Here is a 16,320-nt window from a genome sequence, read left to right as displayed (position 1 = left end):
TTAAGACTTCTGCAACCAGGACCTGTTCGGAGGTGGGGACTCCTCTGCGAGGCCCCCGGTGCTTCCGGCGCCGCCCGAATTTTCCTAACAGCTGAAAACAAAACGGACCGCGTGGGGGAGGGGTGGTCTGCGCGAAGAAGGGTAATGACCTTCAAGGTCAGAAGCAAGCCTTGGTCTCGACCCTCAGCTGGAAACTGCACCGAAATCGCTGTCCCTAGTGCCTTACAAGTATGTTTTCTCCTTGACCCCAACAATCCTTCCGGGTTGGGCTTTCGTCAGGCCCCCTACAGAGACCCCACCGACGCTCACCTCGGAGCAGCGCCATGGCTGCGAGCGAGCAAGGACGCCAGGCTTCCCCTCCAGCGACGAGGATGGGCGCCCGCCCACCTCCCGGCCTTTAAAGCCAGGGGCGGCGCCCCGAGGGGCCCCGCCTCCGCCCTTTCACCCACTTCCCGGGCCCGGCTGCCAGCCCTCCGCCTCTCCTCTGGCGGGCTGGTCGGAGCTCATCGCCCCTTGGGCAAGACGCCACCCTCCGCGCGCCTTGGCGTGGGAACCGTAACTCTGCCAGCCGCCGGCCTTGCAGAAGAGAGCGTGCCTTGCCGGCGCCCTCCTTCCTCACTCTTGCCTTTAAAGATTTCACCTCTCTTTTCCAAAGCGAGACAGTGACTTGACTCTACCCCGTCCATCGTACCCCTGGCCTCGATAACCCGCCGCCCCACCCCGGAATCCCGTAATGAATGTTCCCCTCCATCCCGCAGATCGTCATCACTGGACCAGGCGTCCCGACACCAAGATGGCCCCAGCGCGGAAGGGGGCTCGAGGGGAGGGGGCGTGGGCGAGCGGGCTGGCGCGGGGCCGGAAGTCGGGTGGGCCGGGCGCGGAGGAAGGCGCGAGGGGATTGGCTGGGCCTCTGTCGCTGGCGGCGGGGTGCGGCTGCGCGGAGGGGCCGACGCCCAGGCCCCTGGGCCTGAGAGGCGCGGAGAGACGGGGAGACGGGGAGACCCGGAGACGTGGCGCCGGGTGGGGGTGGGGGCGATTGGCGTCCGGGGTTGGGCAGCGAGTGTCGGAGGGCAGGGAGTCCCCGAGTCCGCCGTGGAGCCCGCAGATGAGCTCGCAGGATTTTCCTTATATGATCGGGCCCCGTTGCTGGCGGCGCCGCCGGCCCGGAGCCTGAGAGGATTATGAAAACGTTTCCGGCGAGGTGTGGCTGGGGACCGGGGCGGGGAGATGAGGGGCAGCGGGCTAGGCTGGAGATGAGGCAGAGTTAGGGAGGCCTCCGCCGCCGTAACTGTGAGCCCTGGTCGATGATGACGTGACCACTGCGCAATCTGAGTTCTAGGAACCAGGTGATGGAGTGTGTGCTGAGAACTGAGACCGGGCGAGCAGGAGAGCCACGGCGCCGGGCTCGGGAGGGTCAGCTTCCCGTGCCTGGGAAGCTGCGCTGGGTTGCCTCGAGGTTTTCTGTGAACCCTCAGGGTGTGCCTGCCCTAGACTCCTGCTTTCAGGCTCCTGTAGCCTTCTTGCAAGGTGTTCGTATACTCACTAAGTCCATCCTTCCTAGTATGAAAACATTTGAACATACAGAGAAGTGGAAACATCTATGCAGTGAACACACAGACATCCACCACCTGTATTCTGCAATTGTTAACATTTTGCTGTATTTGCTATATCACATCTGTCCTTCTAACATCAAACCACCTTATTTTTCTAATGCAGACCTTAATACAGTAGTCTCCCACCCGCAGTGGGGGGGGGGGGGAGCATGGTCCCAGACCCCTAGGAGATGCCTTAAGCCAGTCAACTGTGTGTTTTGTAATGAAGAAAATAAAAACCAGAGAAGAGAATGTAAAGTGAATTATGCCTAAACAGGGGTGGAAGAAATAAAGAGATCTTTAAAAGTTATGGGGTTGGGCGCCTGGGTGGCTCAGTTGGTTAAGACTGCCTACGGCTCAGGTCATGATCCTGGAGTCCCTGGATCGAGGCCCGCATCGGGCTCCCTGCTCACCAGGGAGTCTGCTTCTCCCTCTGACCCTCCCCCCTCTCATGTGCTCTCTATCATTCTCTCTCAAATAAATAAATAAAATCTTTAAAAATAAAATAAAAGTTATGGGGTTTTTCAGACTCAAGTCTAGGGAAAAAACTGAGGGTTGCTGGAGGGGAGGTGGGTGGGGGGTGGGGTAACTGGGTAATGGGCATTAAGGGGGGCACTTGAAGTAATGAGCACTGGGTGTTACATGCAACTGATGAATCACTAAACTCTGAAACTAAAAAAATAAAATAGTAATAAAATCTTACAGTGAAGTCTAAAAAAAAAAAAGATATGCCACCCTCCAAACATGCCAAAAAATAAAAATAAAAAAATAAAAGTTATGGGGTTTTTCATTAAAACTTTCTTATAATTCAAATGCAGAGAAAATTCTTGGTCTGTACAACTAGTGATTAGGGATATAGTGTCCTTTAATAAGAGAAGGAAGGTTCTATTCAATTTGCCTTTCACATATTTATTAAGATACTATCAGTAAGTATCACAATCTCCCACCTGATACCCTGCAAATCACTGGCAGCAAGTCCCTCCAAATTTACTAAGTTTTCTCTAATTAGAAATGTCACTAAAATGGGTGGATCCTAAAACCATTTGGTAAAAGGTTTACACATATAAAAACATGTAAATATATGTAAAGACATTTTACGTAGTCTCAGAGTATCACGAAGAGGAAAACATACCTTTACAATAGAGAAATCTTGGGACCGTTAGCACCTTAACCAAATGACCAAGCTTCACATCACCAATAATGGGACAAACTGATGCCATGCACCCCCTCAAGGCATTGGGGGCCCAACTCTACCTAAAAAAATGTCTGACTTGAATCTCATCCTAAGGAAATTTTCAGACAAATCCAAATTAAGGAACATTCTGCAAAACCACTGACCTAAACTCTTCAAAAGTGTTGATGTTGTGAGAAACAAAAAAAGCCTGGGAATGGTATCAGATAAAAGGAGCTGGAGAATGACAATTACATTTAATGTAGGATCTTTCACTGAAACCTGGATTAAAAACAACCCCAAAACAAAACAAAACAAAATAAAAACCAGCAACTCTAAAGAATAGAATTGGGACATTTGGGGGAACTTTAATATCAGTTATATGAGCTAGTTGTATTGATGTAACTTTTCCTGATTATGTTAATAGTAATGTGGGAGATGGTCCTTTATTCTTAGGAATGAGCATGGTGGAGAGTCATGATGTCTGCATTTTCAAATGACTCCGAAAAAAAATGCATATAAATACCCTGGCAGAGAAAGAGAGAAAGCAAATATGGCAAAATATTACCATCAGAGAATCTAAATGAGGAGTATATTGTTGTTTATTGTTCTACTTTTATAACTTTTCTGTAGGTTTTTAACTTTCTCAATATAAGAATGAGAGAAAAAGTATATTTCAAGTAAGCCTAAAATTATCTGAAGCAAATTATTTTCTAAAATATGTAGTCCTTTTCATGTTTAACCATATAACCATTATATATCGCACTACACTATGTATGTCAAAGTTATTTTATAATTTTTTTTGTCTAGATGTGAAACCTCATAAGATGTGAAGTCATTACTTTGACATTTAACTTGCAGTATTTTTTTAAAAAAGATTTTATTTATTTATTTAAGAGAGAGAGAGCACACAAGCCTCTCCCCGCTTGTAGAAGCGGGGGAGGGGTTGGGGTGGGCCGAGAGAGAAGCCGTCGGAGCAGGGAGCCTGATGCGGGGCTCCATCCCAGGACCCTAGGATGAGGACCTGAGCCGAGACAGACGCTTAACCAACTGAGCCAACCAGGTGCCCTGCTTTCGGTACTTTTTAAAAAATGTATTATTTCTTTCTGTACTTATTTTTTGGGAAAAAAGTAGAATTAGCATAAAACTGAAGTCAGCGACTCTATTGTAAATCTGTAAATTCTAGTATTATGATTTCATTAGGATTTCAGAAATATCAAGGCTCAGCCTTATCTCCCACTTTTTCTGGATAATTTTCCTATGCTTAAACTTCCTAAAGCACTCAACATTGATGGTAGCTTAAGCAGCAGTGGCTTTAGAAGTTTCAGGACTGGAAACAGGAAAGCTGGTGAAGTCAGTAGAAGCTAGGACAATTTTAAAAAGTGAGTATATGAATTTGACTGAATGAGACAAGCGAGTTTACTAATCTTGAGTAGTTTGGAAAATTACGTATGTGCTCACTGTTAATCTGCTTTGGGGATAACTATAGTTTTTGATAATTAGAAAAGGCGATTATTAGCTTAGGTGTGGTTTTGCCCTTACAACAAATACCTACTCTTCAGAAAGTTCAAGTTACGAAACAAGCACAACAGAAATGAAATGTAGACCGAAACAGACACCGATTTGCTGAACTTTCTCATTTTCTGTTTACTCTGTGTGGGCTTTAATACAGGCTGTAACAGGGAGACTACTCCCGGGGGCACAGCTTAGGGAACGGAGAGGCAGCTCAGTGAGAGGGTGTTAGGAGCTGCTTAGGTGACTTGGGGAGGGTCCAGAAAAGCAGGGCTTCACTCTGGGTTGGGTGCTGTCTGGAAGTAGGGACAAGTCTTTGGAAATCCTCTCTAGGAGGAGGCAGATCCGAGCTAGACTAGCCCGGCTGCTGGTGAGGTTGCATTCACTCCTATTGCTGGGAGAGGGCAGGGTTGGGACTGAGTGGTTTGCAGGTGGTCTTGTCTCTGTCCCTAGACAAAACTATCAAGTGGTCTTGTGTTGTCTCATTTCATCACAGGCACAGAGCAACCTTGCCTGATGTTGGTGTTTTGTGAGATTGGGCACCAGGGGAGGACACCCTGGCCTGGCTGGGAGGGCCAGTCCAGCTTCTCAGACAGCCAGGCCTTGCCCTAAGTGCCAGACCAGGTCCCGGATGTTGGGCTTCTTTGCTTTCTCAACTCTAAGTAGTTAAGTGTGTCTTGTATGAAGTTTGACTCTTCGCAGACAGTTTTCCTGTTGACGCCTTGACGGTAAGCCTAGACCTCTCCGGGTATGAGGTGAAGGCTTTCCTGAAGAGTGAGGTTATTCTTCCATCAGCTGCCCAGAAGAGAGGTGAGTCTATCCTTAGGTTGGAGGTTGGGTTTTATTATTTTTTTAAGGTTTTGGAGAGAGGGAGAGAGAGAGAGCCCGCATGCGCATGAGCAGAGGGTAGGGGCAGAGGGAGAAGCAGACTTCCCGCTGAGCAGGGAGCCCAATGTGGGGCTCCATCTCAGGACCCCAAGATCATGACCTGAGCCGAAGGCAGATGCCCAACTGACTGAGCCACCCAGGCGTCCCATGGAGGTTGGGTTTTAGAGGTAACTTTTCACTGACTGGTATTTCTGTGCCATGAAGTATTTCACTGTGGTTCCTAGTGATGGATGTTTAAGGGCACCATCCCTGGAGAAGCCTTATCCTATACCTACAGGTGGGGCTGGTGACCTAGGTTTTAAAGATTTCCAGGTGATTTTGGTGTGTGCTCCTGTAGGTAAGAAATACCCTACCCATGTTTCTGTATATATGTTGTTTCTGGGCTCTCTATTCTGTTCCATTGGCCAACTGGTCTGGGCCATTTCCACACGTCTCCCATCTTTATAGTAAGCCTTGATACTTGTTAGGAAAGTTTTCCCTTTTTTTTTTTTTTTTTTAAAGATTTTATTTATTTATTTGACAGAGACAGAGACAGCGAGAGCAGGAACACAAGCAGGGGGAGTGGGAGAGGGAGAAGCAGGCTTCCCGCCGAGCCGGGAGCCCGATGTGGGACTCAATCCCAGGACCCTGGGATCATGACCTGAGCCGAAGGCAGTCGCTTAACCAACTGAGCCATCCAGGCGCCCCAGGAAAGTTTTCCCTTTAAGGAAGGTCTTCCTTATCCTTGGGTCTTTGCACTTCCATATCAATTTTAGAATTAGCTTGTCTATTTTCCCCCCCAAAAAACTGTGGAGATTTTTTGATTCTTTATGTAGATCAGCTTGGAGACAACTGACAACAGTTTTGGGGTATTTGAGTCTTCTTATCCGTAAACGTGATATAATTTCTCCAGGTTGTCAATGTTTCACTTATGTTCTAAACTCCTCCATACAGATCTTGTAAATATTTTCCATTTTTTTTTCTTACGCCATATGCAAAGTTAACACCTCCGATTGAGTTGGTCTCTGGGCTCTGTGTCCCAGGCCACTGATCTACTCATCTTTTCCTATACCAAACTACTGTGTTTGAATTCTGCAGCTTTGAAGTAATTGCTCAGTAAGTCTTGTTATTTTACACCCCCAACTTGCAGGTGGAATTTTGCCAACCCCTGGTTTAAGTGATCATGATACATGTTTGAATGTAGGTCCTAGAATGAAGTTTCTCAAGCAGGCATTAAAAATAAGCTTTTCAGCCAATGTATAGCTGTGGAGTTTTAAATTTCACTTAGATTTGGCACAGTACTTCATTCAAAAGTATTTATTTCCACAAATTTTTATCCACAGCTGAACATTATAGTAACTAATACAAGCATTTTTTTCTAAAAACAAAGGTATAGTTTACAGATTTGTTCAAAATGAAAAAATATTTTTATCAGTAGTATTTCTTCTTACAATGTTAGATTCACCCCAGAATATGATGTGAACCCTCTTCGGAGAAGCAGACTTTCATCTAAACAGTAGTTGCTGGCAAAATGTTATATCCAAATCTGGGTTATTTCTGATACAATATCATTTTAGAAAGTAGCTTAAAATCATTTCTGATTAATCGCCTTTGTTAGCATTAGAAATTTCTTTAGGGAAACCAATCTTTAGTAGCGATCTAATAAGAGAAAAACAAGTCCTATATTTGTCATTGCCATTAACCTCTAATTTTTCTATACCCCCTAATTCTCTAATTATGGCACCAGTGTGTGCAAAAAAAAAAAGAGTAAATTTTGGCTATTTGGCTCATGCAGGAAATGAGAGAAACTGACTGCAGAGGAATATTCTAGGAGGAAAAAGGACAGGGTCCAGCCCCATGCTGTCACACTGTAGTGACTACTCAGTCCCATAGGCAGGAGAAAAGAGCTCCAATTCAGGATATATCCCTGCTGCCTAGAAGGTCAAACGTATGACAACAATTACATATATTCTAGGCCAAAGAAATGAATTCTAATTTATTTTCTATAATGCTAATGCATTAAGGCTGTAAGTAAAGAGTGGTGAATTGATGGTACCAGGGTTAATTTTTTCCTAAGTGTTCCAAGTTCCTAGTTTTGTCTTTTGTCTTGTTTTTACAAAAGCCTGAAAATTTCAAGTATAGGAAAATCAAGGGAAGAAACAGCTTTGGACATGCTCCATGGAAAGGGGAGAAACCATCTATTTACCTTTGGGTCTCACCTGCTGTCCAGGTACCATAAAGCTAACCGCAGCTACATGATCCAGGGAGAATGCGTGGAGGGAATATGCTTGTCAGCTCTAGCAAGTTACTAATATGTATATCGCACACATTACTACCGGTAAACAGAGAGGTCCCCTGTGATACTGAAAACACAGACTGTTTATAAATATTTGATTCTTAATCTTTAAAATGCTTCTAATGTTTCAAGAGACAAAGCAAAACTCCACCATGATGTCGAACATTAGAATTCTTCCCACGGCAACTCATATTTCCAAGAAATAATTGACAAGTCCGTTATCTTAGTAACCGCCCAAGGCACATGGTGAGAGGGGTGTCAACTAAATTTTAAATAAAAGAGAGAGACAGGTATCTAGTGCGGAGTTCAAACCTTGATGTTGAATTTACGTGAAGTCATTGATTTCATGAAGTTGGAAAATGTGTAACTTTAAAAAGGCAAAGAATAAAAATGCTAATAAGTGATTAAAGTTTCTCTGAAGATGCTTCTTCCAGTCTCCAAGTGTTAAGTTAAACAGGGCCAACTGAAACATAAACCAGTTGCTGTCTTTGTTGTTAGTACTCTATAAAAGACTATTTGTTTTTAAAGCATATATAAATTAAGTACAGCTCCAGTGAAATGCCTCTCTCTTCTGGAAAAGAACTAAGTCTGCCATTTCTTGGGCTAGGTAGAGGACAATTCATAACCCCCCTACCCTCCCCCAATATTTATTCTAATTGCCAAGCTTTTATTCAATGAGTCCTTGGCACCTAATATGAACAGTGACAGCAGTGGTGACCCACAGAGAGGGAGAGAATGAGGGTATAAGACAGAACGTAAGGATAACAAGCCACTGCATTTATGGAATCATTGCTTTTCAAATTCTTTAACACACTCTAAACAAGGCCATTTGGGGTTATCTTGAAGATTAAGGTCAGTCCTTACACGCGAGACTCAGTTTTAACTGAAGTGCAACAACAAGCAAATTATACTGAACAAACAACTTTAAAAAGAGGTAGCCACCAACCCAGTAGGTTTAGACTGGCCTTCCAAATGAAGTCAGGGTGTGGGTTGAGGGGGGTTGCGTTGTGGGTTTCAGGTGACATAACTGTACCAGGCGAAGGGGGGGGACAGGCACGGCTCTGCAGATACCCAAGATGAGCCAGCCATGATTACTGTGGAGATGTCATGCTGAGGTCATAGATTGGGACAGGGTGCTCCAGAGTCTTCGCCCAGGTGCTGGGCCTTGTTCTGCCCCAGCAGCCACAAAAATGGGGTGCAAGTGGAGCTAAAAGGACACAGGACCGTTCGGGGCTTGGAGTGTGCTGTGTTTCCGGGAGCTTTTTGAGTTGGTTGGCTCAGTAACAGATGGTGCGTGCGTGCGTGCGTGCGTGCGTGTGTGTGTAGGGGGATGTTCTACCTGCCATTCATGGAGAAATCTTATCTTCTTGATGTAACATAGAGGCTCTTCTCAGTTTTACAAACACCATTCGTTCTGGTCATGGGAACAACATACTGCTATCTACTAGAAATATGGAAAAAATCACTAAAAAGTGGGTGTAGAGAATATGCAGGGTTTTCTAATTGAATGCCTACTGTTGAAGAGGCAAGAAAAAAACCTATAAAAGCAGCGAACATAAAATCTGCTGTCATATTCTACTGAATACTGTTTTAGTCCTTTTTTCAAAGCTGAGATATTTACCATGTTTTTGTGGTAAATTTTAAAAAATGTTGAAAATAGGGGTGCCTGAGTTGGCTAAGCATCTGCCTTCAGCTCAGATCATGATTCCGGGGTCCTGGGATCGAGTCCCGCATCGGGCTCCCTGCTCAGCAGGGAGTCTGCTTCTCCCTCTCCTGCTCCCTCTGCTTGTGCTCTCTCAAATGAATAAGATCTTTGAAAAAATAAAAAATGTTGAAAATAACCTGAAAAGGGAGTGTTGACCTAAGCTATTCTCACTCTTTAAAAATAACACACACCCATACATACACACAAACCCAAAAAAACTTTTGGATGCTGATAATCCCTAAACTGGATTTTTGGAAAGTTTTTCAAATAATCTGATTCTCAAGACAAGTTTTACTGTTTTGGTTACCTGGAAATACAGTGCATTATGTGATGCTTTTATCGGAAGTTTTATGGCATTAAGGGATTACAGGTTTTCACACTGACTTGTTTGGTTTTTCATCTGTAAATAAAACAAAAGTTGGTATTCTTTTCTAATATTTAGATTATGTAGATTCTTGTGAAAGTTTTGTAGACCCCAGAAGCACATGGACTAGCACTGAAAACAAAGACTGTCTTTCCATGTTGCTCATACTTTACGTTTGGGACCACAGCATTTTATTCCACAAACCCAAGACTATGCAAAAAGGGTTTAAGCATATGAGGGACAGAGTCTCCTGATTTTGCTTTAGAAACCAGTCCTCAAAATGCTTGGAGGTTAGTTACACCACTGTCTCTGCATCACCAGGCATTCAAAATACTTCTGAAAAACTTCTCAGAAGGCCCGAGTCCTGTACTTTTGTTCTTAGACCATCTCCCCACAAACTCGTTTGCACCGGTGGTTCATTGACCTGGGGAAATGTCACCCACCATGCGACAACATCATGGTTATTAGTACCATTATTTGTTAAAAGTCCTCTGAAGGCAACTTACTTGACATATTTTTAATATTATTTTACTTTGGGCATCCTCCAGTTATATGCAAAGACCAAAACTGGGCAGCTTCCATTTTAAAGATGGGCACCTTTTATATGGCCGTGGGGGCTGCTGGGTGGCAGTAGATGATTATAATGTGTATTCATTTAGACTGAAATCATATACTTAAAAAAAAAAACTTCCATATTTCAAGTGTTTTTATTCTGAGCAGTACGTACAAAAAAATAATGCCAGAGGTGTCTTATTCCGTACAGTTCAGCACTCTGCACCCTCTGCACAGGCTCTCAGTCTTTTACAGATTTAACAGACCCCTCAGTTCACTGTACGGTAGAGGCTTCCTTCTTGCTGTCACTGGAAATGACAGCTCAACGGCTGCTTCAATGGAGGGACTGAGCCCCTGTGGCTCCACAGGGGGGACTGCGCCTTGTCAGACCTTGTTGAGGAACTCCAGATTGAGATAGGCTGGGATGTGGATTGAGTCCATGGTCAGTGAGGACGGGTTGAATGGAAACAAGACGGGAAACATGTGCTTGGAGTCCAACAGCAGCTGCTGAGGGTCATTCCGCTCTTGTAGCTGCGCCTGTGGGGAAGAGGAAGACCACGTGAAAGACCACCTAAAAACAGCCAGTTTAGGGGAACTCACAAAAGTGAATCAGCGTGTATCACGGAAATATTTGTTAAGACAGGTTGGGCTTCAGGAGAACGTGGCTTCCTTGTCCCTGTGGCATTCGGCAGGGAGAGGGAACCCTGGTTTCGGCCTGTTGGAGCACTGATGACCTTAAGCTCTCCCCGAATTCTGGCAGTCTTTAAAAAAAGTTTTCCAGCGAAGGGAGAATAGAAAAATACATTTCAGGTACAAATCGTGTGGAGAGGTACTGTGGTGAAGGGGTTAAGACCGTGGGCTCTGATCTGGCACCACCCTGGGCAAATTCCTGAACCTATCTATGCCTGTTTCCTCATCTGTAAACTGGAAGGGGGAGAGTGACATCACACAAAATGGTAGAGTGGGAAGCACAGGGGCTCAGTCCCTCCATTGTAGCAGCCGTTGAGCTGGAAAAAGCAATTGCTCTCAAATATCTTGGAACTCTGGAACCTGACTAGACTCTTATGATAAGCAGGAGAGTGCCTGATGAAGGGGGAGGCTGCTTATCTCTGCTAAGGGAGCAGTATATGTGAACCGGCCACTAATCCCAGTCTCCAGCCCCTGTGCAGCTGCAGGGACAGAGGCCCACACTCTGGGAGAAGCTGGCCAGTGCAGTAGGGCAGGCAGTGGGACCTTGTCCTCTGGAAATCTGGGTTCATGTACTTGTTGGTCTGGTGTTCCCTGAGGGACTGTCACAGATGCCTACTGTGATTTTGGCTTCTCTTGGGATACAGTGGCTTCCTCCAGTGGCATTAACTGGAAGATTTAAAAGGACACATATCCTCTATTGGAGCCAGACATTTTAGGAAAAGTATAATAACTGAAATGAAACTTTTCAGTCACTAAAGGGGTTCAGCAGCAGACTTGAGCAGGCAGAAGAAATGATCAGTGAACCTGAAGATAACGCAATTGAAATTATCCAGTCTGAGGAACAGATAGGAAAAAAAAAAAAAAGTGAACAGAACCTGAGGGACCTGTGGGACACCATAAAGCATACCAACATATACCTTATAGTAGTCCCAGAAGGAGAAAAGAGAAAGGGGCAGCAAAATATTTGAAGAAGTAATGGCTGAGGGGCGCCTGGGTGGCTCAGTTGTTAAGCGTCTGCCTTCGGCTCAGGTAATGATCCCAGGGTCCTGGGATCGAGTCCCACATCGGGCTCCCTGCTCGGCGAGAAGCCTGCTTCTCCCTCTCCCATTCCTCCTGCTTGTGTTACTGCTCTCGCTATCTCTCTCTGTCAAATAAATAAATAAAATCTTAAAAAAAAAAAAAAAAAGTAATGGCTGAAAATGTCCCAAATCTGATGAAAGACATACACCCGTGCCCCCCTCCCCAAGACTCTCAACAAACTCCAAGCAGAATAAAAAAAAGACCCAAACAGGATCAAAAACATTCACACTGAGACACATTATAGTCAAATTATCAAAGCCCAACAACAAAGAGGGACTCTTGAAAAAACAGCGAGAGAGAAAGGACTCCTCACATATAAGGTATCATCAAGATTATGAACAGATTTGTCATCAGAAACCATGGAGGCCAGAAGGCAGTGGGGTAACCTATTTAAAGTCCTGAAAGAAACTCTTAACCAAAACCTCTATATCCAGCAAAACTATCCTTCAAAAATGAAGGAGAAATGAAGTCCCTTCCAGATCAACAAAAGCAGAGGAAACAAAAGAAAGTCCAGGCTGACATAGAAGGATGTTGGACAGTAACTTGAAGCCATAAGAAGAAATAAAGAACATAGGGAAACGGGAAGGCCAGCATTGTACTTTTGGCTTGTAAGTGCTTCTTCCTACACAATTGATACAGATGCAGACAACAATTATGCATTTCTGTTGATGGGATCATGTACAATAGATGTGACAGTAACAGTATAAAGGCAGAGGGATGGAGGTATGTAGCCTCAGAACCTGTGTACTATTGAAACTCAGTTGGGATTATTTAAACTATGTGGTTACAAGTTTAAGATGTTAGTTGTGATCAGCAGGATGACCACTAAGAACTAAAAAATATACAGAAAAGGAAAGTAGGGAATCACAATGGTACGCTACAAAAACTAAATGCACACAAAGGCAGTAATGAGGAACACAAAACAGAGGGCATACAGAAAACAAGTAGCTCCCCAGCAGGAGTGATGAATGATAGAGTTAACATCATGTAAAGCAGAGAATGGTCTCTGGCACTTGGTGAGTCCTGTGTTGGCCGCTGTTATCTTTACGGTATGCTCCTTTGTTCCTTCTGCCAGTCCATATCCCATCAACCACTGAACCACGAACCCAGGTGGAGCTGTCCTTACACAAAGGAGACTAGTTAACGATGAGTGCTGCCAAGAAGGAAATCAATACATCCCGAGCTTGAAAAAACACGGGTCATCTCCTACTAGCTTAAGCTATCAAAATATTTTTCCCTCATTAGGAAAACTCACCACCATTGCTTCAGGTAGTGACATTCTGATATGTTGTAACTTTCTAGAAGTTTCATCATTTTCCTGTTTTAGCCAAGACCAAGAGATCTTATCTGTTGAACTCATCCAGTATCTGCATGTTACAGGTAACTATCACTCATAGCACCTCCGTATTTTTTTTTTTTTAAGATTTTATTTATTTATTTGAGAGAGAATGAGAGAGAGAACACATGAGAGGGGGGAGGGTCAGAGGGAGGAGCAGACTCCCTGCAGAGCAGGGAGCCCAATGCAGGACTCGATCCCAGGACTCCATGATCATGACCTGAGCCGAAGGCAGTCGCTCAACCAACTGAGCCACCCAGGCGCCCAGCACTTCTGTATTTCTAAAAGCCTTCAAGTAGGGCTGAGGTCAGTAAATAACGCAGGAGCATTTGAAAAGTGCTGGGAAACAGGTTTTTAGAACAAAATCAGTGTGAGCATAGGATTGTGAGTTGATTCTACAGTGTCTGTGGGATGCATAAAGGTGAACCTGAATAATGAATGGAAAACACTTTAAATTTTCAGTTGTCAGTTTAAAAACCTCCATGTGTTTGGTATCACATGAAAGGCAGGCCAAATTTTTATTTATTGAGAGAGAGGGAGTGTGGGAGAGGCAGAAGGAGAGGGAGAGAGAGAATCTCAAGCAGACTCCGTGCTGAGCACGGAGCCCTATGTGGGACTCGATCGCACAACCCTGAGACCATGACATGAGCTGAAATCAGGAATCCAATGCCCAACCGACTGAACCACCCACAGGCCCTGGGCCAAAATTTTAAAGTAATTTTAACAGTTTGAAAAAGTAGCTTGAAATAATGGGAACAGTTTAGCAGAAGCAAGGACATTTAGAGACAAATAAGCAACCACTGTTACTAATTTAAGATACCAAATGGTGGCTGTGATGCGACCCTAGCAGAACGAACGGTCTCTCTAGGATCACTGAAGTTCAACAGTCAGCTCGCTCTCAGCTTGACTTTATTTATTATTACAAACCTGGTCACACAGCCTATGAAGGTGTACATAAAACATGAAAGGGCAAAAGGCTGTTAAAATTGTTTCATGGCACTTAATTAATGTCCTTTTCTTTCTCGACCTTAGGTAGATCAGTAGGCTCTACTCTTTAAAGGGTTTGAAGAAATTGTAAAGGATTGAGAGGAGGGTATAAAAATGGAGAAAAGTTAAATAGTACCTATAATTCAGCAGCAAACAGTACGTATACCTACTTAAAATTCACGAGATAGTCATTTCATAGGAATTATCCTGTGAATCCTCCAGTGAGTTTAATAATCCCCTCAAATTTACATTTTTAAAGGTCAGCATGTTCTGTCCATATCACCCAAGCAAATGCTTTGCTTTAACGGGCAAATAGTATTTATCCCACATAAGATGTGTTCAAGTACCGGAAGATGGCACGGATCATTCTACCCTTTTCTCTGCGTATCCTCTGTCTAGGGAGAAACAGAACATAAAGCTACAGCTAGCAAAAAACAAAACCCAAATTTTTTGATAGCATCACTAGCCCGAAATTGGCAGCTGAAGACGACTCAGAATCTGACTCTGTGGATCTTCAGAGGCTATCTGACCAACCTCTGCTACTTTTTTCCCTCTGTCCTTAATTCAAAGCCAAAGTCTGATGTGGCAAAAATTTTGACCTTTGACTCTTCTTCTAAACAGTGCCATTGTCAACATATAGGCAGTTCCAGTTCTCCCTCTGATGTGTGTGTCTTAGATATTTAAAACCAGATAAGACTTTCTAAACTCGTACTTTGGTTCGTGTAAATTATCAGTGCTCCCCAATAATCCGTGGGGAGTCAGAGAGCCCAGTGGCTTCTCTTTTGTCATCACGAGTCTTCCTCCACTTTCAGGAGCTGTGGCTGCGTCCTAACTGGATCTTTTCAATCAGCACCCCACCTTTTTGAGGTATCTGTGTCGGTCAATCCCTGCCTGCTTTTGCTATGCTCTGCATGTCACTGCATTTCCTCCACTGCTTTTAGAAGAACAGGATTCCATCTGACCTGGCATCCTTCCCTTGACCTTCAGCCTCTGGTTTCTACTTAGACATGATGCTGAAAAGTTCATTTATTCTTTGACATAGCTGATTTTCTCAATCTCTGGATCTCTACCTGGCAGTGGTGTAAGGCGCTCTGAAGAAAAATCCCAATCATGCATCAGAGGGAATAGCTTCTCATTCCCCATGTGTTCTCAAGGTTCTTGAGTATCTTTCGGATAAACCCTCATTTTAACTCCTCTTTTCCTGACTCCTCTGATCACTTTCATCCATTTCTTTTTATCCTGGTTCCATATGTTGGGATCACACTTCACTGGCTAAAGAGGCTTAGACGTTTGAGAAAGTGTTGTATTTCCTCAAGATGTTCCCCACATATAGTAGCGGGAGAAATGGTCACAGTCTTACTGACTCATCTTGATGTGATTCATTACGCGGATTCTGTCAGCTACAGTCACACATAAAACTGAGGCATTCTACTATTGCTACACCATTTGGGGTGTGAAAAATTTCCTCACATGTGGTGTTTTAACATTACAGTTAACTCCTGCGAGGTGTCCCAATTAATAGAAGACATTTGTGATCAGTTAAATAAGACCAAGATATCCACTGATCTATTTGGCAAAATTGGTAATTGGGGGATCTTATATAAGAGATGGGATCATAATTTTGAGCCTAACTTGTTTTGTGTTTATCCTTTTGCACGTGCTGATGCATGTACCGTTTGCTGGCCATCAGGACCCTCTGGAGCCATGCCTCAAGCCCCTGGACTGACCCCTGGATAGGTTCTAACTGCCACACAGCCTGCCACCCCATTTCCACAGGAAGCAGCCAGAGCAGTCATTGTTCCATTCCCTAATAGCAGTTAGGGTTACCATTCCAGGGGGAGGAATGAGTAAGGGACAGGTGGGGCTAGGTAGGGAGAGCTAGATAGGGGGCTATGTGATCAGGCTCACAGAAATCCCCAAAATGTGGAGGTGTGGGGAAACCAGAGATAAGGGGACAAATCGGACCACCCTGCCCTAGGCGTGTGGGGGTGGGTGTCTTTATGATAATCACCTGTGACCAACAAAGAACAACCAGACCCTAAAAAGGAAGTAAGTCATTGAAGGTGTTATTAATCGAAATGTTAAAAGGATTTAAGTTCCCTGGTTAGCTTTCTATAAAAGACCAACCCTAAAGACCCTTGTTGGCAACACCGTTGGGACCCCTCTCA

The 16,320-nt window shown here is 44.3% G+C and overlaps 2 protein-coding genes and 2 non-coding genes across 5 annotated transcripts in view; 2 read left to right on the top strand and 2 right to left on the bottom strand.

The window, feature by feature from the left end:
* The window catches only part of ACAA2 (acetyl-CoA acyltransferase 2), a 33,806-nt gene extending 33,345 nt beyond the window's left edge, over positions 1-461 (bottom strand). The window contains exon 1 of the mRNA XM_045886736.3: positions 310-461. Coding sequence (XP_045742692.1) covers positions 310-325 — 16 coding nt within the window. The 5' untranslated portion in view covers positions 326-461. The remainder of the gene's footprint in view (positions 1-309) is intronic.
* A 618-nt stretch (positions 462-1,079) lies between these two features.
* On the top strand, positions 1,080-1,220 carry LOC123853339 (small Cajal body-specific RNA 17). Its single transcript, XR_006793112.1, has one exon. It is a non-coding gene; the product is annotated as a small Cajal body-specific RNA 17 (non-coding RNA).
* Positions 1,221-1,298: 78 nt separating this feature from the next.
* On the top strand, positions 1,299-1,377 carry LOC123853334 (small Cajal body-specific RNA 18). Its single transcript, XR_006793108.1, has one exon. It is a non-coding gene; the product is annotated as a small Cajal body-specific RNA 18 (non-coding RNA).
* Positions 1,378-10,201: 8,824 nt separating this feature from the next.
* Positions 10,202-16,320, bottom strand: part of MYO5B (myosin VB) — a 334,942-nt gene continuing 328,823 nt past the window's right edge. For both annotated transcript variants that reach the window (XM_054510300.2, XM_064577622.1), the window contains one exon: positions 10,202-10,596. In XM_054510300.2, the coding sequence (XP_054366275.2) occupies positions 10,444-10,596 (153 nt within the window). In that variant the 3' untranslated portion in view covers positions 10,202-10,443. The remainder of the gene's footprint in view (positions 10,597-16,320) is intronic.

Source organism: Mirounga angustirostris, unplaced genomic scaffold (genome assembly GCF_029215605.1).
Source record: "Mirounga angustirostris isolate CCGP_5_RB_7025 unplaced genomic scaffold, mMirAng1.0.hap1 SCAF_14, whole genome shotgun sequence".
Classification (NCBI taxonomy): domain Eukaryota; kingdom Metazoa; phylum Chordata; class Mammalia; order Carnivora; family Phocidae; genus Mirounga; species Mirounga angustirostris.
Note: the sequence above shows the minus strand (reverse complement) of the source record. Positions and strands in the feature narration are given on the sequence as shown.